The sequence below is a fragment of the Boleophthalmus pectinirostris genome, unplaced genomic scaffold, assembly GCF_026225935.1.
Source record: "Boleophthalmus pectinirostris isolate CB_2022bp ecotype Guang Dong unplaced genomic scaffold, ASM2622593v1 HiC_scaffold_15, whole genome shotgun sequence".
NCBI classification, from domain to species: domain Eukaryota; kingdom Metazoa; phylum Chordata; class Actinopteri; order Gobiiformes; family Gobiidae; genus Boleophthalmus; species Boleophthalmus pectinirostris.
Genome location: NW_026571070.1, coordinates 24766749 through 24794076, shown reverse-complemented (window position 1 = coordinate 24794076; position 27328 = coordinate 24766749). Strand labels below are relative to the sequence as shown.

Below are 27328 nucleotides of genomic sequence, written 5' to 3'. Positions count from 1 at the left end.
ACCAACATTCTGGCTAATCTCCTGAATTTACCTCATCTGAGGATTTGTCCTTATGTACTGCACTGCGGTCGCCCACAGCAGCACTCGAGTATGAGTCAACTGCAGAGGACACATTTCTCTTATAGGGACACAAAGCATAGTATAGAAAGTTGCAGAGCTTATCTTGCATAGACCTTGTATACATACCATTCATTTTCAAATGACCATTTCTAATCTAAAATCTACTGTTTCAGATATTAAAATGATTAATAAAACTGTATCATAATTATGAGAATCCCCTTTGACATCCAGTGTTAAGGGTCAGGAAATTCATCTCTGTATTAATTTGTGTATTCAGTGATGCTTGAAGCCATGTGCCTGCCCTGCAGTCAATCAATTTTAATAATAACACACCACTACTGTGGAAAAAATTAACGCCTCAATTTAATTAAACCTGCCTGTAACATTTTTACCATATCCCATAGCTCCCATTGAACTCAATAAGTGAATCCATCTTGTATTCACCTGTTTTTATCTGTTTTTGTTCCAGACGGTGGACATTCATAAAGAGAAAGTGGCCCGGCGAGAGATCGGGATCCTGACCACCAATAAGAACACAGCCCGGACTCATAAGATCATAGCCCCCGCTAACATGGAGCGCCCGGTCAGGTACATCCGAAAGCCCATAGACTACACGCTGCTGGACGATGTGGGCCATGGGGTCAAGGTGAGTGCGGTTTCCTTGGATTGTCTTTTTTGGTGGTGTTGTTTTTTTTTATAGTTTAACAGTTGCATGTGATTTGGCTTTTGAACTGCTTCTGAGATAGCAGAGTTTTACAGTAGGTTGCGTTCATGTTCTGGAATTTGATGATGTCATAATTTCAGACGGGGGACAGGGGCCTATATAACGCTATTTGAGATTTACAGATTACAGAAGAAATATGCAAACCTATGATCTTATGTTGAACTATATTATTATTTGTAAGGACTTGGCTCCACAAACTTGCTATGTTATTCTTGTGCGTTAAAGGTATTTCAGTGTAGTCTTTGGGATTGAAGCTAATATTATTTTCACTTTTGCTTATTTATGCGGGCAAACGAGACCTTGAGCTCTTAGCCAGTTTTTGCTCTTAGCCTAAGTGGATAGGCCCAGTAAATAACAGATATTAACCATAGACTAGGTCAACAAATCTGCAAATTCCACCATACAATTCTGACCTGCCCCAGCTCGATGTTACATTATAAAGATTCTATAAAATTGTAATGTCATTTGAACCCAACATATTTCTAATCAGGTTTGTGTTTTTTTTAAGCAATATTATTATTGTAGCTTGCTATATATATATATATATATATATATATATATATATATATATATATATAGCCCAACCGATATGGATTTTGCTGTGGCCGATATGAAACCAATATAATGGGAGTTGGCGCTGCCGATATAATCGCCGATATATTTAGTGATGTAAAAATTCACTGTAAATGTTGAATTGTTTAAAAAACTTAGGTTTGGCTCTGGTGGATTTTAAATTGGGTTTATTTAGGCAACATTTATTGTTATTCTGCCTCTTTACATCATATTTACAGACAGTAAGTTGGCTTAATGGCATTTTTGCATCACATTCTAGACACTAGTGATGGGTATTCCAGTTCTCTTTAGAGAACCGGCTCTTTTGGCTCGGCTCACTAAAAGCTGCTGGTTCTTTTGGCTCCCAAGTGGCTCTTCAGATTGTTTTGTTGCAAGCAGGACTAAAGCACGTCTAAAGCAGGACTGAATCAGGACTGAACCAGGTCTAAACCAGGACTGAAAAAGGACTAAACCGGGACTTATTTATTTTATGCTAAACTACAGTCAAATATGCTCGTTTTTTTTTTTTTATTATTATTATTATTATTTTTAATCCTACGTACACGCAAATTTCAAAGTTTCGTTTTTAGCCGCTGTCAAACCACGAGTCTGCACGCGGCGTGAAGAGAAAAAAAGTGAGAGAAAGAGAAAACACGGCTCCCAATAAGGATCAGGCTCCCGTCGTTCCCTTTAAAGAGCCGGTTCTAAGAGTCATTTCGTTCGCGACGGACCCATAACTAGTAAAGAAAGTAGCGCTATTAGCCTTTAGCCGTAAATACGTGCGCGCCGCGATAATTAATTATATGCGCAAATGTCATAATTCACACGTCTGTTCACAGCTCATTTACATATCAGTGCAGGTCCAGTAGCAAATATACTGCTAATATAGTCACTTTAGAACAGACCAATAGAAAACAGTCTGTTTATGTGCGGGAGCTACAGCAGCTAACCCATAACAAATGACAAAAACTAGCTTCAGAGTCGACATATTTCCAACACTCACCGCTCATACAGGCTCCTCCTCACATCACAAATCTGCACTAATAAATGTCCTTTTAATCCAGACTCAAACCGATTGTCCGTAAAAAGAATATAATCTCAGTGTTTGGATCTGTGTCTGCAGGTGTAAACAAACACACGTGAGTGACGCGACTCTGTGGTGTGTTCAGGGACAGTACGGACACACACAGACAAATGACCCCGTAGATAAATACTGATGTGGAGCCACATATTAGGACATTTATCTGTCTGTAAATTGGATTAAATGAACAGAATGTAGAGAGTCTAAGCTTTATAACGAGGTATAACATGCCCACGTGAAATATCGGCCCCTATCAGCAAGCATATCGGCCGATATAGCTGTCTGGCTCTAATATATATATATATATATATATATATATAATATAATATATATATATATATATATATATATTATTTATTTATATATTATTTTTGTATAAACTCTTTCAAGAATACTTTTTATCAGCCCACACCATACTACTCGATTTCCACCTCCTCTGTTCCTCCAATCTCCTCTCCTCCCCCACACCTATTTTTGCCCGAAGTTATTCCTTTCTCTTGTTTTTGATTTCTATCCAGTTTCTTTTTTCCTCACCCGCACTGAGCCTGGCAGAGCTTTTATCTCCTGCGTCGCTCCTGACCCACCAGAAGAAGGTCCCACGTGGGTTAGCGAGAATGGGCCGGGGGTGTAGATGGATCTCCAAAGCATTACATCACACAGAAAAAGACACTCTATTCTCAGCTGACACATATTCGCGAGACGTTTTTAAAAGCACTTAAAGACCCATCCTGCCCTCGTAATCTGCTACTCCGGCTTCTCGAGAAATCCTACAATTACATTTCAGGCTTTTAACTGTGTATTTTTGATGTTAAAGTGTGTTATTTAAAGTTTTAAGTGAATGTGGTTTGCTCGCTTTAGGGGGTCAGTGGGTTGTCCCGGCAACAGCTGCGCTGATATCATTTTCCCGATGGTGGCAGGCGATTGGTTCCCCGTTCAGTCCACTTCCCAACAATCAGCCAATCAATCACGGTTGTCACACAAATCAGATTAGAGAGCGGGCATCGGGCTCCAGCACAACCACGGACATTGATAAGTGAAGGATAAAAGCCATTGTGCCACTTTTGAATGTAGTCTCTATACAGGCTTTAGTGCCAAGAAGCTACTCTTAATGGGATGCTAGCAAAGTTTTTCCCACCAGTAGAAAGACATATATAAAACACTAAATGATATATAACAGATGTTAAGTAATATAAGTGTTTTACAGAGTCGTAGATCGTAAAACGTGGGTTGTAGATCTCAGAGTGAAACAGGGACTAAGGTTAATCTAAGAACCATTGTACGACCAAAGATGAGCTGCAACTGATATCAAGTGTCACAGATTTTTTTGTAATCTTGGTTGCAGAGTGAGCCCTCCTCTTACTGCGTCTGTGATCAAGCTCAAATATGTAACAGTAAAAAAAAAGCACTCTTCAGTAACAACTGGAGAGTATTGCTGGACAGGACACTTACTCTCATTTCCCGTATTATTCCTAAATTTTGCAAAAGTGAAAAAAACTGGGGCAATATCTCATGCCACACAATCTCACGAGACAAAAGTGCCACACATGAGAAAAAAGATTTTGAGAGATTTCTTTTTCATGTTTTTAGATTTGGATTGGATAGAAAATGGTTTTAACTGGTGAGTTTTTGAGAAGCTGTAGTTCCAAAAAGCAGTGCTAATAATGACAGCAGAAATATTAAATCAAGTAAATAAAATAAAAAATTGGGAACGGGATTGCAAAATTGATTTAGTATAAATATTGCCAAAATCTCATCTCGTCTTGTTCTCGTGAATCCAATCTCGTGTCTCGTCTTGTGGAAATTGTATCTCATCCCACCCCTAACTTGTACAACTAGCCTTAGCTAACCGAAACAACTTCTGTGACTTTACCACACAGAGACGTAGCCTCACTAGCTGCACTTGCACTGACTGGCTGCAGGTGCTGGGGTCTAGATGGCGAGTATTCAGATCAGAGAGTCCTTCTAAGATAAAACCATCTGGATTTCAGCTAAGTGGTTTTACGATTGAATACTTTTCTTAGAACCATATCCAGGACAAGAAATAATCACAGAAACAACTCGATTTTGTATCGTCATGTAATCTCACCACAGATCAAACCAACAACCTCTTACAATCTGCCAAAAGTTCAAGATTTGGGCATTCCATCTCACTACTACTGTCAACATTTTGTCACTTAACACTTAACCACAGACCGACATCAGCTTAACCCAACGCACTGGTTTTGGAATATCTGATGTTTGCATGGGCCCATGAAGTGTCAAATCAGAGGGATCCGGTTTTCTATACTACACACACTGATCTCCCATTCTCATATGCATGCCACAGCTCCGAGAAGCAGTCGATATTTGCCTCCTATATGGCATATTAATTCATGTATAATCCAGTACTGAGCTGTGGGATGCTCTGCCTGTGTAGAATCAGGCCTGTGCTCGCGGTTTACTTACTGACCTGATTCGATCGCTTAATGGCAGTTTAAATCATGTCTATCGCCCGGTGTTAGCCGGTAGCTCGCTGCAGGCTGCTAACTGGTCCTAATGCTGCAATGTTTAATAGCTTCACACTATCTTTAACACGGGGATAGAGCTGTTACTACTGAGAGGGAAGCCGTGGAACGCTGTGGTTTTTTTTTCTGTGCAAGACTGAAATACAACAGTTTAGGTTGAGGCTTGACAATTTTTAAAATTTTTACCAGATATAGGTAAAGATATGAAGTTTCCCAGACAGAAAAAATGTTCAATGTGTTTAGGAAAAATCACAAATATTTTTTTTTGCCATTTTGATTTAATGATGCTGATGCCTATCAAATGTCTTTTGCCATATATTATAGTCTGTTTAGTCCAGATAATGCTTATGCTAAATCAACAATAATTTTAATAGTGGGTTAGTCATGATTAAATAATTGTTGCGGACTTACTCTTCAATGACTTTCACTAGTTTTTAGTATCATAACTGGTGAGATTTACTCCTTACATCAGTTGATTCTGTCATCTTCTTAGAGGAGAAGAGGAGATCTAGAATTGATAGCGTCAGTTTTCACTCTGTTGTAGTCTTATGCACACTAGGCCTAAATATGCCTTACACTTAAAGGCACTGTACTGGATTTTTACTGTCTTGATATCCTAATTATCAGAGACCTAACAACAACTTGCATTCAACAGCGCACTTCCTGATTCTTAGAGGATAAACCTTTTAACAGTACATCTGTTCTGGAGTAAAACACATTTTGCTTAATTACACACAAAACAATTGGATAGAGCCACTTAAATACATTTACTTTACAGTATCGCCCTCTTCATGATATCGTAAATAGAATCTTCAGAATGAGAGAGTGACATTTGCCATTAGGTCTGACCCCTGTTGTTTAAGGGCTCACTTCCTCTATGACCCAGGCACAGTTTCTTTGTGCGGGTGATGGCGGTACTATGCTCTGAACACACACATACATACGCATATCTCTGGGATGCTGCATTATAGATGAGCCACTTGACTCTGCAGTTGTCAAAGTCTAGATCAAGCCCACTGCAGCACGCTTTCATATTCTCTGTGACAGCGGCCCACACAAGTCCCACCTCTGTGCCAATGCCAACTCTTGGAGCAAGGTGTGTGGGAACTGCATCATTGACCAAGTATGGGAAAAGCTTTTTGAAACTTTTTTACTGTGATATAAGGCACCAGATCTAGCTCTCATGACAAAAAAAAATCCCAGAGAATGGGTTAGTTCTATTTTATCATAACAATTACACTTTATATGACATAATGCTCCTGCTGGTTTCTGTGCTTATTTTGAAAATGTCCTGGCTGGAATCCATTGGAAAAAATACCTTGAACTAAATGTACTGATAGCAATATGTACCTTATTTATGTATTTCAGTTTCCTGTAAATAAGAGCCAATTTGAGAACTTCTCACAAATAATATTTGTTTTGAGTTGTCATTTGCTATAGCCACTGCGTAAATTTTTCCTCACTCCCATCAAAGCCATGAATACCTAACAGTTACACAGAAATGAACCAACCAAATGTAATTGAAGGCTAGATAAAGAATCTTCGGTGTTTTCGTTGCCGTCCGATGGGATCTGTGGTTCCGGGGCGTGGTGTATTTAAACAAGATACCACATCAGACTCTGCTCCCCTTTCGCTCTGACCTTGGCATCTCTTATCAATGTTTATTCTCAGTAAATAGCTTTTTTTGGTCCACTTTCCTTTGACGTGCTGTTTGGACATGGCCTTCTGACATGCACTCTCCCTGTCTCTCTCTCTCCTCTTGTGTTTTCTCTTCGCCCACACTAAGTGGTTAAAAGCTAAGGTAAGTCCGTTTGTCACATGACCCCTTTTGCTAGAATCTATTATTGATAGATCTCCTTTTCTACAGAAACCCCTTAAACATGACATCTTCCCGTTTCCATTAACTGTAGCCCTTGTAGTCCGGAAAACCTTACTCCCATTCATGTTGTCCATGTAGGAAGTAACCATGTGCATTTTGTAGTTGTGCATATATTTGTCACTCTGGTTGTAGACAAATTAGGCTGCTGCATTTCTGGTAGGGATTCATGCTTATTTCATAATGATTATAATGATTTTATATACATATACAAGTAATATTCAGGAAAACTAGTCACATCTCCATGGTATCAAATTTCTTGTAATACATTTGCTACTAAGCAACGCTACAGAAATGCAGGAACAGCCTATTTTGTTTACCCATAATAAAAGACTGTATGGGCTTCCCAGATGATCACAGGGATGACTGAACATGTCTGATGAAATTGTACAAATCCTGATATTAAAGGTGCACTGTGTTACTTTTCTGGCAGAGGGCCCGTTGTCACCTGCTCCTTCTAATGGAGATGCTGTTGCTTTGCCTGGAATGTTGCACCATGTTACATAAAAAATTAAATTACAGATTGTTTTGTTGCTACAAAGCATATGTACTATACTCTCTAAAGATCTGCAACTCTTCCTAGTTGGAGTCACATGCTTGTCTCCATGTAGATAGATGGATATAATGCCATACAGTGGAACTTTCCAGGCAAAGTAATAACATTTCAAGCCAGTGGCAGACTCTAATGAAGTTACATAGTGCACTTTTTAATTATTTGTCAATAACCTCAGCCATGTGTAAGCCCCAAACTACAATCAGGTTACACATACTAATTACGTAACATTTAAAATATTACCTCAAATAAAATATCCACACAGGTCCTCCTGACTCCTGTTGACACATCTGGGAAGCTTAGAAGAATTAGATGTTGGTTACATGAAAAGTGTGTAATCTATATCTTTTTTTTTCTTGTAACTACAGCAACATGGCAACAACCAATCGATCCGAGGCGGGACACTGTCAAGGACCAACCCGCCCACACAGAAGCCTCCCAGTCCCCCCATGTCAGGGCGCGGCACGCTAGGGTAAGCTAACCATCTCTGTCATAGTGATGGCAACACTAATCCTGTCATTATGAAATAGTGGAAAAAAACGTTGCTTTTCGTGTGGGCGACCAAGGAATGGGCAGAGAACCGTGTCTGGTTGTAGTTTGAGAGACACCCTTGAGGCAGTTCACGTTTAATTTGTCTGTTCATGTAATTTTATAGTGATGTGAATGAAATCAGAAATTGCAGAAAGGCTAAGTGTAGACTCTGGATCACACTGCGCCTGTCATCCTTTGGTATAGAGCACTTCTGTAATCAGATATTAATTCCTCAGCTCTGTAGCCAGCTGTGTAAAGTGATATGATTTACTAAAGCCTCTACTATGCTATGGTGGGAGCATACAGTCTCAGCATTTTGGTTCAATATGTACATTTTTAGTTGTCCTAAAGGCACTAATGTTATCATTAATTCAACAGATGATGGGGCACTGTGAGCGATAAACAAGATGGTAGCTTGTATTCTTATTTGTGAACTGTACAGATGAAGTGAGTGTAGCATAAATGAGTAAGGATTTACCATTCTACTACAGCTGGAAACTAAAATCTTTACTTGGTTCTACTATATATGTTTACAACATTTAGTTTAGTGCTTCTAAATAAAACGAGAAGTACTTGCCTCACTTACTTTTTGGTACATGGGCACCAAGACTTCTTGTAAGATTGAAATAATACATGTTCTGTGTTCCATACAGACGCAACACATCATACAAGACCCTAGAACCAGTGAAACCTCCCACAGTGCCCAATGACTACATGACCAGCCCGGCCAGACTGGGCAGTCAGCACGGGCAGCAGAATAGCCCCGGGCGCACGGCATCACTCAACCAGAGGCAACGCACACACAGGTACTGCACGAGGAACTTGCCTATCACAGTAGACAAGGGGACTGTGGTCTAATAACCACATAGACAATACTGTTTTATGGAGAGGTTATAGCCTGGATTATTCTACAGTAAGGATTTTAAAATAACCATCTCCATGAAGACAAGCATGTGGCACTACCAGGCCAAGTTAGAGGTCAGATCTGGGAAGAGGCGACCTTGCTTACACTGAGAACGCATGTTTGCAAATCTTTGAGCAAAAAAATCACCTGAAATTTAATTATGACAAGATAGATTTTAATATCATATTGTGTAACATTCCAGACCAAGCAATGTCATTTCCATGAGGATGAAGAAGTCAGATCGTCCTCCAGAAAAGTTACTTACTGTGCACATTTAAAAAATATTTTTTTATCTATTCATAACATTCACTTGCCTAAAATGCTATTTGGTTGACATACTGTATGCCATAATTGTTTTTGTAATAAAGTAAATTAATGTTAAAAGGGAAATAAACAGCAAGTGAATGGATATTGTCACAGTTCTTTCAAAGCCAATCCAACAATGTAGTACAACTTGTATTGGTTCAATGCTGAGTGCACAGCTAGAAGTTTTAAGCTATTTCCAAGCGACGAGAGATTCATCAGTGACAAACTAGTTTCAATTTTATATTTATTTATTTGCCATTGATATGCAGGACATTTACCAAAACAACCCTTGCCCAAAACTTCTCAAATTCATATATTCTGTGGCATTTTCTAGTTTGTATGCAGACTTCCTTTTGGTTATGCATGACCGGTGTTAAGAAGTATTCTGCTACACCTTGAAATTCAACTCTCACATGTAATGCAAGAAAGCATCTCTTCAGACCCATTAGTCCTCTCTCTGTCATAGGCTTAATCTGCGTCTTCGTTTCAGCAGCTTAGAGCACTTTCACTCCTCTGTCTCTGCTAAACCCTGCTGCACTTGTTTTTACATGACTTGCATTTTTTTTTTCTCCAATCTCTCGCATATTAATGTCTGTGGAAAAGCTTTCAAGGAATTTCCAATGCTTTCATCAAATCTGAATTATGATGTGGCTGTCTCATTAGCTAAAAAGCTGCTATGCTGACTTGCACAGCTTGTAGAAATGATATTGTATTGGTTAGCATGTTTGTTGCTATGTAGGCTGTAAGTAAGGGGTAAATGGTGGCGCTATGGTAACATTTTAGGGTTAAAAATAAAAATTCACGCAACAAGAGGTCAATTAATCAAACATGATTAGTTTTATTTGAAGACTTAATGAGCTAAGAGGCATGGCATTGTAATTGTTGTAAGAATAGGAGTAGTAAGAGTAGGAGTAGGATTGGTAAGAGTAGTAAAGGTAGTAGTAACAAAAAATAATATATTATAGCTATTTAAAGGTTGGCTGTGTAACTTTTCTGGTGAATGTCACATCACCTGCTTGTCTCCATGGAGACAAGCAGGATTATGGATTTTATTAATTAGCCTGGAATGTTCCACAGTATGTCTAACTTTTTTTTTAGTATCAATGTTTTTATTTCCCAAAAAAATACCTTGAAAAACGTTAGGGATGTAACGATATCCAAATCTCACAGTACAATATTTTCACGATGTACATCTCACGGTACTGTATTTATTGCAATAATTTGTGGATCCTAAAAAAATTGTGAATATGCTACTTTTTCCTCTTAAAATGCCTTGACAAGACTTAATCCAAAGAACTAAGCTTTAGAAGTGCTTGTAACTGCTATTTCTTCATGTAGTTTGCACCAAAACAGAGCAAAAGATCATGGTCGATGTAGTTCCCTCATTTTTTTAGCTATTGCTGTACCATAACAATGAATTTAAGCAAAGAAACTTGTGATTCGGTATATTGTGATGGCCTACGATATTATTGAGAGACTTTTAACGATACGATATCACAATATTTTGGTTACTGTTACACCCCTAACAAACATGCATTCTTTCTCTGAGCGGAGTCATCTGCTGTATGACTTGGCCTGGCCGTAACGCACGTCTCCATGGAGATGAATAAGTTTAATGCCATAGTGTGGGACATTCTAAGCAAAGAAATAATATCTTCTTTGAGATGTGGTGGGCCTATTGAAGTCATCTACTGAAAAGGTCTAAAATCATAGTCATACCTACACCATCATAATGCTATTTTTAGGTTCATTTTATTTATATAGTTTGATTTAATACATCCTTTATTAATCTTATCGGAAGCATAACTTTTAGACATTTTTAAAATCTTAAAACGTATTCCTGACCTCCTCTCCGCTCCCTCCTCTCAGCTGCCCTGTGAGTGACCAGTGCCCCCTCTCCTGCCTCTGCCTGTATTGCTGTGATGGGGCTATTTGATTATCCTGGCTCAGAGTCGCTCATGCTTATTCAGCTCATCAGTCTCTGCCATCTCTAGCTCAGGTTTAAATTCAATACAAGAGTCTGCCTGGGCCTCCTAATGTCTAATCTTCTTTTCCAAGTAAAATTATCGCCAATAGCTGACAAGACCTTAGTCATGTTCACAGACAGTAAGTCAATTTTAAACTGACAATGAAAAGGAAAACCAGAGTAAGAACATGTAAAAAAAAAAACCAAAAAAAACACACGCACAAAACATATTTAAATAAGCCTTTCATTTGGCATTTTTGTCAGTTTAATATGTTATATCAGAATACTACCATTATTATTACTATAGGCAAAAGAGCAATTGCTACCAAATGGCTATATTACGTTCAGCCACTTCCTCCTCTTTTATATGGGCCGTGGAGATACATAGTTGCTGCACAAGATTCTACACATTTTAAGAGCTTTTGCCAGAGCCACGCCTCACCCCCTTTTAGTAGATTAATTGATGAACTGGGTGTGCTTTTAGTTGACCAAGAATTTCTCACTATTAGGACTACAGCCCTCACAAATACCTTAAAGCTCTTTTATTACAGAAAATTTACTTTTGTGAGCTTTTGGCCATGTTAGAATGTTATTACCTCCTCAAATACATACCCGAAGTTGTCTGTTGTTTCTTTCACACGTTTGAGTAAGCCTTTAGTATTAGTCTGTCTACATTTACAAAGCTCAAAATGCTCTGTTCAACCTTGTTATGTCACGTAGTGGCAGTTTTCAAGTGAACAGCTACCTTTTACCTCTAGTTCAGTAGAGATTGGCAATTCCAGGGCTGAAATCATCCAAATGATTCTATCGAAGGTGAATGGAGTTTAAAACCCAGTTGAAAATAGCCCTTTAATGTCTGTTACTTTAAATATTACCTCTTCAAAGCAGTGCACTCTTTTTCATGCCCATAAAAGTGAGTGTTTTTTAAAATTTGTGATATAATTTTATTTTTTTTAAATTAGATTTTCGATTCAGTAATGATTCCATATCTTATTATCTTGTTTTATGTGCAATTATTCACATTAGCATTAGTATATTGTATTTGACTGTCCTTTGCTGTGTTATCAAAATCCTCAAAACTGTTCACTAGAGAAAGGGATAAACGGTTTAGTGAAGGAACGAGTAGGTTAGCGAGGGATTAGGAAGGATCAGCTCAGAAGATGAGTGCAAAGGGAGGAGTAATACTGCATTCACTACACAAATACTCAATGATATGATGGTACTGTATTGGCCTCATTCACACCGACGCTTCACAATCAACCAACATCCTTCAGAGCACCCAACCCCTGCTGTTCCAACCCAACTGCCTAAGGGCCCTACTGACACGAATCGGAGAGAGGGACACGATGGAAATAGGATCAAAAATAAGGGGGTAGAAAAAGTACTAGATGGGTCAAGGGTGCATAGGATCAAAGTAGGGGGGAAACAGAGGTGAGGGTTGGGTTAGCTGAGAGATCAAGGATAGCAAGGGGGATTTAGCTGTAGTATTGATCTACAAGGGCCTAGGGTCAAAGTAAGCAGGGGGATACAAGGAACTGCTGACATACATAGCATTCACATGGTGACCTATATTTAAAGGCCACTACAGCCCTATTGACAATCTATCTATGATGGGATCGGCTGTGAACGGGGTTAGGGGGCGGGGTAACTGGGGTATAGGATGCCCAATTGCCCATGGTATAGAATATTTGTAAGGCAGCATTTTGAGGAAGCCAGTTGCCATAGTTTTAGTAGTAGTTCTGATTGTAAATGCAGTTGTAGTTATTGTGAGTTAGTTAGTTGTAGTAGTTGGAGTTTTATTTCATTCTAATTGTGAAAGATATTGTTGTAACACAGCCATATTTGTTACATTAAATATTAATGATTTGTGCAGATATTTTCTATACAGCCAGGTCTTATATGCTACAAAATGCGTAACATAACATGCATGTTACAATGTTGCTTGTTCCTTAAAAACCTACCTGGAGTTGTTTTAGTCACACATGTTTGAGTAATCCTGATTTATTAGTCTGTCAGGATCCCCAAAGCTTGAAATGCTATGTTCTGTTTTGTGATGTCATGAAGCTGTAGTTAGCAGAAGTTAACCTTTTAACATTAGTTCAGTAGAGATGGGTAATTCCAGGACTGAAATCATCCAAATGATTCAAGTTAAAAGCACAGTATAGCACTTCCTGTATTACCAAATGACAACACAAGTTGGAACAGAGTGTTTTCTGTTTAAGAGAAGAACACTGCCTGAATATACAAGGTTTGTGTGTTAAACATGTGTGAATGAAATAAAACACAACTTCAGGTATGATTTGCTAAGGAAACAACATTATAACATATATCAGAAAATAGTGGAATATGGGCCCTTTAAATTTATCTGGCATTGCGCTATATATATACACACACACACACACACACACTCATACATATACATATATATAAAAAATATGAACTAGAGACATGTTTCTTGCGCACATCTCAATTAAGCAACACATGACTGGTTTGAAATAACATAGTATTCTATCAATAATAATATTTATAGCCGTACACTCTGCACACGCCGATGATATGTCTTTATACTCCCGTTTATAAATCAATGAGTGCATGCTCCCCCATGAGTTTCTAAGGCACCAGTCAACCAACAAATCAATGTTTAATAAAAGTGTGAGTCTACCAGATGTATTTGCCTTGGTATGATTGTATTTCCCTGTTATTAATCCCAGTCCAAACCCATGTGCTCTGCTCTCTTCAGTGGCAGCAGTGGGGGCAGCGGCAGCAGAGAGAACAGCGGCAGTAGTGGGATTGGCATTCCCATCGCCGTGCCAACACCCTCCATCCCCAACTCTGGACAAGGTGAGATCACTTTTACAATCTATGTGATGGATTAGGGATTACAAGTTTTTCTTCCTGAGATTGTGACGTTCCCATTTAAAAGTTTGTGGCCTTCATTGAGTGCCGTGTCTTTGTCTATTACTTGCAGTTTTGCTGCTTAGTAAAGCATCGATCCCTGTCTTATGAACATATGATACAGGCATATTAAAGGCGCTGCACCTGATTTTTACAGTCAGAAAAAGCATGAAAAACAGTTAATTTCCAAAAGTTATTTCTCACCTCCCTAACGCATTCCTATCATCCTAATAATTCACCACAACTTTATAAGCACTTTCAGAGGCCAGAACAGAGCTTTGCTGTCACACCATGCTAATGTTAAAACAACTAGCATGCTAACAGTGTCCCAGCATTACTTCCTGATTTTCATTTAATGGGAAATGCATACTGTTCAATAATAGTGCATTACAAAATCCATATACACGCAGTGACTTGGACTAAGACAAACTATTGATCCACAAGGGAAATTACTTGGACACAGTAGCTCAAAGATTAGAATGCATGAATAGTTTTTAATAGCAAAGAGTGCTTGAATCATAGTTATTTTACCCCAATCACTGAGCTGTTTATATTAAATTACACTTGCTCGTTGAATAAGAATGCACAATACAGATTTCCGTTCCATAGCTTGACAGGCCACATGTGTAAATTGCTGCTGCAGAGGCAGTGAGTGCGTTCCACAAAGCCTATGTTTACCAGACAGAGGGATTATGCCGGCCCATTGTGTTCTGAGCACAGCTGATTCTCTATCCTACTGTGTAAATAGGCCAAGCCGCGTTAGGCCTGCAGCACCGCGAGCTATACAGTAGTTCCACATACTGAGACCTTCATCTTGATATAACACATAACATCTTACATTTTGTATGAGATTTTTGGGGGATGCATTTAAAAGTCTTACCTCAAAGTCAGTCCTGAGCTTCTACACCTATTGTCCTGGAGACCGTGTTTATTTATTTATTTTTTTGGATCCCCATTAGTTATTACTGCAGCAATAACTACTCTTCCTGGGGTTAACATAAAAGACAGACAGACAAGTACTAGTTTTTTTCTGTGTATGTTGCCATTGATTACCAATACTTCGATAAACCTCCTTTTTTGCAACAAAATGTTCCTAGGACTACTTCTTATATGGATTTAGAATTTTGCAATTTTTTTTTTTATTATGGACTAGATCTGGATCTGGTGTTCAAAGAGTATGTAACCTCATAATTTGAGAGTTGTGTAAGACTACATTTTTGTCTTGTGGATTATTAGGTGTAGACTATGGGTTGAGACATACCTGTAAAATATTATGTTAAATCTAACTACAGTACTTGTTACAGTGACCCCCATGTCAGCTCCTCCAGGGGTGCCCCCTCCCCCTCCTCCCCTGCCTGGATCAGCTCCACCAATGGCAGCACCACCACCTCCACCACCTCCTCCTTTAGCACCCTTAGGTGAGAGTCTGCACCCATTCAGGACACGCCTGCTGGACCTTGGGTGCTCTAACTGGTGGTGGTGGCTGAGCACAGTCATGGGTGTACAAGGGTGACAGGGGAACTGAATGGGATTCTTATGTCCACACTGCAAGCATGAACCCACATAATATAAATACCTAAACATTAATGACATCTCAAAATGCCCAAAGTAAATCCGCTAAGCGTTTATGTTAAATAGTTAAGTTTTGTGCACTCATGCATGCACTGTGGACATCACTTTGGGCTAAACACCTTTAAAATGATATAAAATTATTCCAATGATTTCCCCCAGCATTCTTTGTGGTGATGGCAGTTTCTTTTGTTATATCAATGTGCCAGAAGAAGTCTCCTCATTTTAAATTCATACAAAGCTTTCTATTCACCTTGCTGTGAGCCAAATTCTTCTTGCAGAATGACTGAAAGTCACTATTATATTTGCTGTTAAAAAGCTTTAGGAAACTTCCATAACTTTTTAATTCACTCCTTAGCAGCATGAGACGCTATCTGCATTCTTGCTTTCTTCCCTGATCTTTTAACAGCCAATAATACAATGGTTTCTGGGTAATGGGGTTCTGAATCATGTGAGCAATGTCACAACAGTTTGTTTTTTGTTTTTTTGTTTTTTTTATCAGGTTTGTCCATTTGTTTAAATACTGTTTGTATGTTCTTGTATGTGATTGCAATGGTCACTTGAAAAACTTTTATCTACTGGATACATTATTGTTTGAGTACAATGTTTTGCGTGCAAATCCGGGGCTCACCCATCTACATGTGTGATAAGTTTCTTCTGTGAGATGCAGAGATTTAAACAGGAAATACTGGAGATACTGGCATTGTCATTTGAGCTGAAAAACAGAACTTAAAACAGGTTGTTGTTGACTGAATTCAATGGTAAGACTGGTTCCTGGGTCATGAACTTGCTGCTGCCCTGTTCACTCTATTGTCTCTGCTAAGTAATTTCCCAGTTTTTCTCCTCACAGGTTTCATCAGACGACCTCTTGGGGTGCAATCAATGTTATTAATTATCTGTCATTATTGCCTCGATGATTCATCTGCTTTTCTGAACCTGTAGTGTCAAGCTGAAATCTAGAAAAAAAAATATTTTTACCATCATTATCATATTTTTGCTTGTTTCGATTTTTTATTTATTTTTTATTTAGATTGGGATGCGACCAAAAGATATCTATATAATGACTTTTTGGGTAACTTTGAGCTTGACACTACTTCAGAAAATATTCGCAATTGCCTCTTACTGCATCAAAATTGCAATCATTTGAATAAACTCGATCACTGTAATAATTTGGATGCTCTGCTTGCTTGCTAACCTCTCCATGTTTCTCCCCCCTCTGCTCTCCCTCTTTTTCCCCCTCTCTGTCTTGTCTCTGGGCTTCTGCAGCAGTGGCTCCCGGGCCTGGCCTCGGTCCTGCTCCCATGTCCCAGTTTGGAACCATGTCGCGGCAGATCTCGCGGCACAACCCCTCCAACTCGTCCGTTTCCATGGTTTCGGCCACGGGCACCTATCGCCGTGCGCCCTCCGTCACCTCGCAGTTCTCACTACAACAGCAACAGCAGCAGATCCAGCAGATCCAACAGCAGCCTCACGTTAATGGGGGCACACCTGGTTACGGCCAGAACTCAAGTAAGGACATTCGGAGTCCAGTGAAAAGTGAGAGGAAATGGTTGGAAAAAGCACTGTTTTTATTTAGGCCAGTGTTTCTCAAACTGTCCAACTCCTTAATCTTTGTTTAGAATTACCTCGTCCATGGTTTAGTCTTATTTGGACCATATTTAGAGCTAATTTTGACCTGATATAGTCTGGGCTTAGCTGAGAAAGCCAAATATTATCTTGGGTAGCAAAGAAATGAACGTGCTATGTTCACATTTGTCCTGGTTTAGTCCTGGTTTAGATGTGGTCTAGTCTAGGGTTAGTTCCAGGTTTGGTCCCGGTTAAGTCCCAGTTTTGATGCTACTTGAGTACAGCCTTATCCACTGTGTTTCCAGTCACAAAGTAAAAGCACAGGTAAATACTAAATAGGGGTGGACAATATGTCAAAACATTAATATGGCAATCTTCTTGGAGCCAGAATACTCTTTAATATTGTATTAAAGAGGCAACAAAAAGTCATCTGCTTTTTCTGAAATGTCACACTTTGGTGGTTAAGTCTGACCAATAATAGTTGGCATGGGAAAAGGTTTGTTGAAGCATAGAATATATAGCACATTATCACAGGTAAGAGATTATGTTTCGCTTTTTATCACCATAATTATCCAGCCCTATTACTTAAAGCTGAAATACATAAATATGTTGGTTGCATTACTGTGCGAATGCACCCTAATGGTGGTGGTGACTGCGCTTTTTTATCTATAAAATTTACAGTTGCAAATTTCAATTTCAACATTGTTTAAATGTAGTTTAACAGACAAATACTAGCTTGGCAACACTTAAAATACTCATATTAGGGTTCAAATACAAGAATGATGTCACTATGCACAAGCCATAAGTCATTTCTACTTCCTGCATCTTTCTCTCTCCACTGCCTCCACCATCTTTTGTAACAATTACCACTAAGAACTGCTTGATTGACAGAATTCAGCTGTTATCCTGGTTTATCCCACGTCCTCAGTGATCCCAATGCTGCAATCACAGACCTTGTTGAACTTTTCAGACAACTTTCAGCCATGTCACTATAGTGAATTCACAACAGCACTTTGCAAACCTGTATTTTTGATTACACATTTCGATTTCTCTTGTCTCTTCCCTCTGTCTCCTCCTCTCTCTCCTGTGGCTTGCAGTGCCCATGGCCCCCCCTCCGCCCCCCATGCCACAGCTGACTCCACAGATACCTCTGACTGGCTTTGTGGCCAGGATGCAGGAGAGCAGTAAGTGAAGTGGTCACATTTAGCATGCCGCCTCTTTTCCTCTCATACCTCTGCATGCTTTTTGTGCTCGATCAGCTATTTCTCTCTGTCCATTCAATTCAAAACCAACATAACTCTTCACGTACTAATAGCAACAGTGGACTTATTACAACAATATGAACAATGTATTATAATAGCATTAAGTGTGATCTGTCAAGGGATAACATATTTCACATGACTAACACTGTAGCCATTAGTCTTTACAGTTTTATGACACTGTGGTGATCGTATACTGAGAATTAATAGGGCTAAAGTTAGTATTGAATTTGCTGTGCTGCCCTCCACTGGTGACATAGCCTCACTGCCAATTCAAAGACAGGCCAAGAATAAGTGTTTACACCTGTTTTGCCATACAAGCCATAGTGTCTCATTCATACAGTTTTAAGGTCCCTTGATATGAACTAATAAACTAATTATAACAGATTTTTTATGTGTCTACAAAAGTAATATGGTGTTGTAATATAACTACTGTAATTGTGATGCAAAATATACCAGTTATAATTGAATAACTTGAAGTATTCTTACATTAAATCATAGTGTCAGTTGTCCAGTGTTGTCATCTGTCAAGACCTCACTAACTTACTCATAACTAACTATAAGCATGACCTTAAACATAAAAATACTATAATTACTACTAATACTGCATTCTAATCCAGTAACATTTACAGAGTAGAGCCTGGCTTTGTGATCAAGTATGACACTGCGAGAAGGGATATCTTCGTATCAAGTTATGAATTATTTGAATTCAGAAAAAAATCTTGATTTGAACAGTTTTGAAGAAATTTGGAGTTTCGATTTCTTTACGGTCAAAACTTTTGAATTTTGTTGTAAATTTTGACTGTTTTCATGACGTAAAAATACTAACAAATCTGATACGTTGCAAAAATATCCAACTACCTGCATCAAAACTTTGTAAATCAAGATTCATATTCTGAAGTCTTTTTCGTTCAGGTAGTAGTTTGTAGTGGGCTTTCTTTAATATCTCTTCTCTATTAGTTGCAGACACCCCAACCCCGCCTCCCCCGCCCCCTCCTGACGACGTGCCCATGTTTGACGAGTCTCCACCACCCCCTCCTCCTCCCCCGGTGGACTATGAGGAAGAGGATGCAGCCGTGGTGCATTACAGTGACCCCTACGCAGATGGGGATCCTCAGTGGGCCCCTAAGAACTACATAGAGAAAGGTTTGCTAAAAAAGACATTCATGTATTATTTACACAGGGTTACTACGGGCCACTGGCAAACAGAATGGACTGTAGTAGTAGTAAAAGTCATCGGAGTGGATGAAAAGTTAATGGCATTGACTTTAGGTGGGTTTGAATTCTGATGGTACACACACCTACCGTAAAGTTGAAGCATTCACAGTATTGAATGTATTTTATAGTGTTTGTGATTGGATCTATGAGCTTTGACACTGATTGGATCTATGAGCTTTGACACTGAAACTTAAACAAGTACAAGCTTTTGGGATAAGGTTTAAGAGTAGGTTTAAGAAGACCACATGCTACCACCTTTCTTTTATATTGACAAGACCACACGCACTCAAAATTTGGTCAGTGAAAATTTGCCTGAAATGTATTGAAATGTATTGAAATGCAACTACTAGAATATGAAAAATTGAACTTCAAACTGTGTGTGTGTTTCTTTACTTGAGAACCCAAGGACAGGGTAGACCTCCACAAAGGTATCAACATTTGTAGAGCCATCCTGAAATTGTACTGGTGAAAATTGTAATCACAAGGCTATAGCAAAATTATCCTTATATTTTTTGCATTATCCACATTGCCAGTAACTAATATTGACAAGTGATGTCATGTTAATGTTATTTCCTTACAGTGCCTAATATATTGATTTATTTTTATTTGGTATATTAAAATAGCACAAAAATCAATAAAAAAACATTATTGAATGGCCAATATTTTCTCCTATGATCCGACCCTTAGTCTAAGCTTGCATTTACAAAGCATTTTGTCCCTTTCCAGTGGTTGCCATATACGACTACACTAAAGACAAAGATGACGAGCTGAGCTTCATAGAGGGCGCCATCATTTATGTGGTGAAGAAGAACGATGATGGCTGGTTCGAGGGCATGTGCGGCGGCGTCACTGGCCTCTTCCCTGGAAACTATGTGGAGAGCATCATGCACTACGCAGACTGAGGGACCTGCTCACTGTCATATCATCTACACAAAACCAACCACCGCCACCACGCTAATCAAAGGAACATCTACTTGAGTTTGAAAATGACTTGAACTGACTTGAATAGTTTGAAAAGGTTGGAACTATTTACTTTAGCTGCATTCATACTTCCATACACCACATTAAAACCAGGACTTAAATGTTGTCTGGTTTAGTTCCAGTTAAGTAGGTCTACAGCAGCATTAACCAGGACTAAACCAGGACCAAGCCAAGACAAGTGTGTGAACACAGCCTTGGTTACATAATGCTCCACTTAGCAACTATATTTCTAATTTGTTTCATATTTTTTATTTCAGTTGATTAAGAAAAATAGCTTGAAAACCAAAATGTCTAGACATAACATCACATCTAGTCATGACTATATTTTAATAAAATCATGATTGCCATTCACATTCAAGTCACTTTTTCTCTTGTAGATATTTCTTTGTTGCAGCGCTAACTTAAGCAAACCCAACTGTAAGATCTCATTTTCATATGACCGAATGTTTCTGTAATTTGAATCTCTATTTAGTTTATTTTGGTGTTATTTGGGCAAATGGGGGACAATTATGTATGGAATATGTAAAAAAAAGTTATTAAAGTATCAGACTGCACAGCTGATGGTCACACTGCTGAAGGATGTCGTCCCAGAGATTTCCTAATAGTGAACAAAAGTACTGAATGGCACCTTCCAATGTTTGTACTTGTAAATAACCGCTCGAGGTTACTTCAATGTCAATGCAGTGAATGTCCAAATATACAGTATAATACTTTTCTCCAGACTTCAAATGGAACAAAGGGTACACTATGTAACTTTCCTGGTGAAGCGTCCATTTGCCACTTGCTTGTCTCCATGGAGATGTTAGTGCTATGCCTGGAATGTTCCACAGTGTGATATTACACTTAAATATTAAGCATAGCTCAAAAATACCTTGAAAAACAAATCCACAAATGTGACTTGTAACTTGACCTGTTAGGGTTACCTGCCTGTCTCCATGGATAAGTTTAATACCATAATGTGGAATATTACAGGCAAGACAAGCAGGTGGCAAAAGTTACGTATTCTCCCTTTTAATACAGACTAATGCTAAACAAATGCTAAATGTTTTGGAAGCCGGACTACTGTTGAGAATCTTGTTGGTAAAGCATGCAAAATTATAAGATATAACGTAATCTGAATTTGTTGCCATTTTTGTATTATTTTAATACACTGTTTTTAAGGTGCTGAAGAGACCCATACTTCTTTTTCTAAATTATTTCACATAAAACGTGTTTTTGTTTTTTTAACATCACACATTCCTTTTAGGTTAGCATTTTAAGATGATTGTCATGTCACTGTATTTTAAAGGAGATAAGTGATTTCATTCATTGGTCTTTTGACGCTTTTTCTTGGTTGTATGCTGAGAGATTGGGCCTAGACACATCTTACCAGATGTACTTCATTTTAATCAAGCTACTTGGCGATGTTTTCTAAAAATACTGTGTCTTCTATTAGTTTTGACCAATTTTCAGTTTCTCAAAGCATGCCAAAGTTGACAGTAAAAAATCCATGTCCAACAGGTAACAATGGAACAATTGAAAGCATGTTGAATAGCGTTAGTGCTATAATGCTTTTAATATAGAAAAATTTCACCTATGTTAAAGTGTGTGGTGAAAAAGTAACTAAGGTTTTTGAAACATTTAAAAGACTAAAAGGAATAGACATAGCCAATTAATTGCTGCCAAAGTTATTCAGAATGACATCCTAGGAGTTCTTTAATGATTTGGTTCAGCAGGTGGTGTGCAAGTTTTTTACGCTGAGACTGGTGCCAGACTGCTGCGTGACATTTCAGACATAACCAATTTAGTTTGTAGACCTCCTTTCAAAAGCAGTGCTGATGAATTTCTGAACCACAATTGATGGAGTAGAGTGGATGTGATTAACTTTTACAATCAACTTCAACCATACAGTGTCTCTCAGGTGCTAGCTATTGACATGGCTTCCCACAATGTGTTCATCATTGCTCTTCTTCATTCTATTGCTTTTGCCCAGTATGCTATTCAAACCAATGAAAAAGGTGGAATTAAAGTAGTCTTTCAGCCCTTTTTTGTATATAATGTGTTGATTGAAAATTTAATGTACAGTCTTTTATAATAAACAATTCTATGTACAACTTGTTCTTGTTTTGAAGTAATGATTGAGACAGAGTTTAAAAAAACATGATTTATTGAGCACACAGTCTTGTGGATGTTAAGGCCATTGCTGATCCAGAGCACCTTTTGTATATGTGTAGGGAGTTTGGCCTTTGTAATGTGGACGGAGCTCAACGTTTATATCAGTCCAACAGACACACCAATGAAGACAAGCTTAAGCAACATTGACTGCTTGTAACCAACCATGTACTTAGGTTACCTAGTCCAAAGCAAAGAGGCAAATGGATACAGTACTGTAAGCATTTAAGGTGTAGGCTGCAGTGCCATACATTAATTTCAATGTACAGAAGTGATTTAATTCAGTGTGTGGATATTTAGTCCACTTTAAATTCAAGTGAAATGTCCTCTTTGTGCAGAGAGCTCAAAAGCTTGTCAGTCCAAAAAAAACGTTGATCAGATCCACACAGCGCTCCAACTGGACACTGCACACGAGCCTAGAGGGTGCTCCTCTGGTCCTGGACCAGCCCGCGGTGCACTGAGCCCAAACTGTGGGGCTGGTAGCTGCCTGAAGTGAAGCCTGGTTCTGCAGGTTCATTTGTCCCTGGAGAGCACCATCTCAGTGAGTCGAATCAGGGCATCCCTTTCCGGGGAGGGCCGCAGCAGGCTGATCTGTCTGATGGCCTCCTGACAGTAACGCTGGGCCAGGAACCTGGTCTGCTGCACACCGTCACTCTGAATACAAGAACAGACATCAAGTATAAGATACTTGGTCCTACACTTTACAAAACACTTTTTAAAATCTAATTATACCTGAAGAACGTACTGCCAGGCCCGATCTACGTCCCCTGTAGAGCTGAAACGCCTCATGATCATTGCATGAAGCTCAGGAAACTGCGGAAAAAATATTTTTAAAATGTCAGCACATAGCAGCAAAAATGTAAGCATGAATATAGTAGTGTCTACATTTCCACAATTTGGACAACTATGAACAACCAGGAGGATCTGAGTAGAAGTACTTTGCTCTGTACAGTATGCTAGCACTGTATAATGTAGTGAAGTGTGACTTCAGTTTCTGCAACAGAATTGATTTGTTGATGCACCACCTGTTGACACGCGAACAGTACTGGTCCAGTGGCCAGGCCCAGTTTGAGGTCTGCAGCTGTGGGCTTCCCCAAATGACTAGCTCCTGATGTGAAGTCCAAGACATCATCCACCAGCTACAACATGGAGACAAATACATCCTATTTCTGTGTCACATTTTCAAATCTCCAGAAAATCTATCACAGACTAATAACAACTTACCTGAAAAGCTATTCCGACATTTCTTCCATAGTGGTAAGCAATTTCATGAACTTCTGGATCGGGGCTAGCAAGGATTGAGACCTTAAAAACACATTACACGCAACCGTGAATAAAGTATAGTAAACATACAAATGGAGACGCCTCTCCATCTGGGGGTATTCATGCAAAGACAGAACGTACATACTGCTTTACAACTGTTGGCGATGAGACTGGCCGTCTTTTTGAAGGTTTTCTCGAGGTAGTGTTTGAATCGCTCATTCTCGTTTTCTTTTGAGCCCAGCTGCATGAACTCTCCTTGTATGCAGAATGAGATTATTGGGTCAATATGAAGACTCCATCTTGTATGCAAAGCATGATTGAACATTAAATTATTAATTTTCATCTATATTATTGTTCACCTCGAACAAGATCCTCTATGACCTGAGACAGCACTTTCACCACTGAGATATTACCGATTCGAGCCAGAGCCATGGAAGCCACTGAAAGGATAAAATCTCCAGCCAAGATGGCCTAATAAGCAGAACAAACACTGATTAAATATTCAAATGTTCATTCAGCTTGTACAAAGGTTAACAATAGAACTGGAGTCTGTAACACAACACCTTTCTTTCCCCCCACACTTCATTGACGGTTCTTTTGCCTCTGCGCTGATCGGATCCATCGATGACGTCATCGTGCACCAGGCTGGCAGTATGGATCATCTCAGAGATCATAGCGATGGTCCTCTGTCCTGGAAGCAGGTCTCTGCAAGAAAACCCATGTTCAAGAAATCTTATAATGCCATTTCTTAATTCCTCTATTAACCCATTTAAAACTTTCTCTACATCAACTTGGCAAATTATAATTACACATGATATTACGATTCCTTACTTGTGGTAAATAATGCATTGGGACTAGTTATCAATGTAATTAGACAAATGGTTTAAGTTACTCTTTAAAAGGCTTATCCAGGTCTTACCCATCTCCATTGCTGTGAATGTTCATTGCACGAGCCATTAGGACAACTATCATTGGTCGGATGGCTTTGCCTTTGCCATCAAAGTAATAGTCACACAGAGACTTGAGCTCCGTTCCCACTAACAGCTCCTGAAAAAGGAAATACAGTTGCATGTTTGATAAGGTGTTTAATTAAATAACATGAATGTACTATTGATAATCAGCCAAAGTACTACAATGTTACAATTCCATGTTCAAGGTAAGTAAAGGGGAGGCTAGATAGAAAATAAACTTCAGTTTAAACTAAACATAAAATGCATGGTTGACTAGTATTGTTGGTATAATTATGCGGTTCATTTAACAGTACTGTCACAGACTTTGAGGTCTACCTTTTTGATGTCATCATATAAACTTGTCAAGTCTCTCTGAGCTAGAGAGAATGGGTCTTTAGGCTTTGCATCGCTGTGTATCCGTCTACAGCACTGGAGAGTAGGATGCAGGAATTTCAGTTTTTGCCTGGAAGAAAAAGAATAATTTAGAGCACTAATAACAAGCTCAGTGTCCACAGTATTTGATAATCCCTTACAAATGGAGTTAATATGATTAAGTGAGGTTCAAGAGCAGGACCACACCTTAGCCTACCCCTCTCCTGCAAATCGGAGCTCACCTTAAGCACACCTCAAATTACACAAAAGCCCTATTTATACACAGGTGGCAGGCCTATCCCGACAACGTCTGTCTCCTCTCACACCCACCCTGTTTCTTGTTCATCTTTGAGACTGAAGACCTCATCATCATACCGAGTTGGCCAATCACCTGACTCAGCCACCACATCCATCCATATCAATGAATATTTTTATTGTATGCCTTTGTTGTGGTGTGGTCCTTGCTAATGAAATATACTCACCGGAAGAGGAACACTGTAAACTTTTGTAAGGGGACTGGTGTTGGCTGTTGCAAGGTTAGTTGCACCTAAAAAGAAGAAAATGTGTAAAATGCACTAATAATAAAACCCTGGTAATTACAACACTACAGATAAGGCTATATGATACAAAGGGTTCATTAGTAAGTATTACACTTTTTAACATTACGTCTAGACACATTTAAAAATAAAATGAGTACTACTTTGATATGAAGTATATGATTAGATAAAAGTTGAAAACATTTTTACGCAATAATAATATGTTTTCAATAAGAACTGATTTATAAATGACCAACTGGAAGGAAAGTGTAGTTTGCATCAGGTGGCATATAAATGACTCAATGAATGACAGACTGAAATAACATATAGTGTTACAAATGAATGAAACCATGAATGAATTAATTAATTAATTAATACATGAAGACAGCTGTTGGAATATAGGCTTAAGGTCAGATTGATTCTTGACCTTTCTCCGTAGTAAGACGGTCCCACCACAAAGTGCAATCTAACATTAGAAGTACACAGAAAACCAACTTATTTCAAGACGCTATGAGAAGTACACATATTTAACATTCGCGTGCTAATATATCCTGGCGTGATTCATTTATAACTGCAGAGTGACAGCTGAACACCGTGACCTTCCTGGGTTTGACAGCGCTCATTTCCCGGTGTCCTGCCGCACACACTCACCTCGTTCCCCGGTGCACACCTCCAGGCCGTCCGTGCAAAAAGCGCCGCGGTAGAGGACAGGGACCTGCAGTGTTGGAGCCGCACGCTTTCAGACACAGTCACAGTGGTACAGCCTGTACTCCATGCCCTGAACACATTCCTCAGCGGCCCGGCCATGATCAGCCGCGGCGTGCATAGCTTTGGTAAAGGACTTTTACGAAACCGGAAGATGGAGAGACGGGCGCTGGCTGATGATGCAAGCGGTTTAACACATTTAAATAGATTTGTTCGTGAAAGATTGACTGGACTGATCATTTTTTATAAATACAAAAATAAATAAATACAGCACCACGGTTATTAAAGTGTGCATGCATTTTGAAATAACTAGATTTCATATTAAATTACTAGGCCTACTAAAATGAATATGATTATGTTGTAAAAACAGGATCAAGACAGGGGGATAACTCATAAGTATAAGAATTTATAAGCTTCCTAGTTTTTGCAAATAGTACGCATTAGCAAATGCAGTACCAAGCATAGCAACAAGTATTGTCAATATTGTCTAAAATAAAGTATTTTTGTAGACATGCAGGTTTTCTGACAATAGCAACAATCGTCACTTTTTTGGGAAGTTATATCCTAAATAAATAGTTGACTTTGGGTGACAGCACAAAGATTATAATTGTCATCACTAGAGGGAGCTGCTGCATCATGTAATGTCCTGTCATTGTTGGTTACACAAGAGACTGCAAAGAGGCGGGCTGAGGCTGAGAGAGGGCTCAGGAGGTTAAGGTCAGACCAAAGACTGAATGGGTCAGACCTTCAGCTTCAGGTTTGTTACATAAAACTGACATGACCATTAGAAAATGCTCCACACTGAC

General features: G+C 38.9%; 2 protein-coding genes across 10 annotated transcripts in view; one reads left to right on the top strand and one right to left on the bottom strand.

Moving 5' to 3' along the window:
• abi1a (abl-interactor 1a) overlaps nucleotides 1-22638 on the top strand; it is a 53479-nt gene extending 30841 nt beyond the window's left edge. Inside the window, exons 3-11 of one of the 9 annotated variants that reach the window (XM_055151224.1) lie at nucleotides 530-706; nucleotides 7719-7822; nucleotides 8535-8687; nucleotides 13798-13898; nucleotides 15257-15370; nucleotides 16791-17030; nucleotides 18185-18271; nucleotides 19307-19492; nucleotides 20291-22638. In XM_055151224.1, coding sequence (XP_055007199.1) covers nucleotides 530-706; nucleotides 7719-7822; nucleotides 8535-8687; nucleotides 13798-13898; nucleotides 15257-15370; nucleotides 16791-17030; nucleotides 18185-18271; nucleotides 19307-19492; nucleotides 20291-20466 — 1338 coding nt within the window. In that variant the 3' untranslated portion in view covers nucleotides 20467-22638. Of the gene's footprint in view, nucleotides 1-529; nucleotides 707-7718; nucleotides 7823-8534; nucleotides 8688-13797; nucleotides 13899-15256; nucleotides 15371-16787; nucleotides 17031-18184; nucleotides 18272-19306; nucleotides 19493-20290 lie in introns of all 9 variants that reach the window. The other 8 variants (XM_055151223.1, XM_055151225.1, XM_055151227.1 and 5 more) reach the window with 8 other exon arrangements.
• A 21-nt stretch (nucleotides 22639-22659) lies between these two features.
• On the bottom strand, nucleotides 22660-26676 carry pdss1 (prenyl (decaprenyl) diphosphate synthase, subunit 1). The gene is made up of 11 exons (XM_020935707.2): nucleotides 26469-26676; nucleotides 25764-25828; nucleotides 25246-25372; nucleotides 24879-25006; nucleotides 24523-24664; nucleotides 24319-24430; nucleotides 24105-24214; nucleotides 23921-24001; nucleotides 23722-23835; nucleotides 23429-23509; nucleotides 22660-23350 (listed from the first exon to the last, which is right to left on the bottom strand). Exons 1-11 carry the CDS (start codon nucleotides 26622-26624, stop codon nucleotides 23210-23212), a joined length of 1257 nt encoding a protein of 418 aa, XP_020791366.1. The 5' UTR covers nucleotides 26625-26676; the 3' UTR covers nucleotides 22660-23209.
• Nucleotides 26677-27328: the final 652 nt, after the last annotated feature.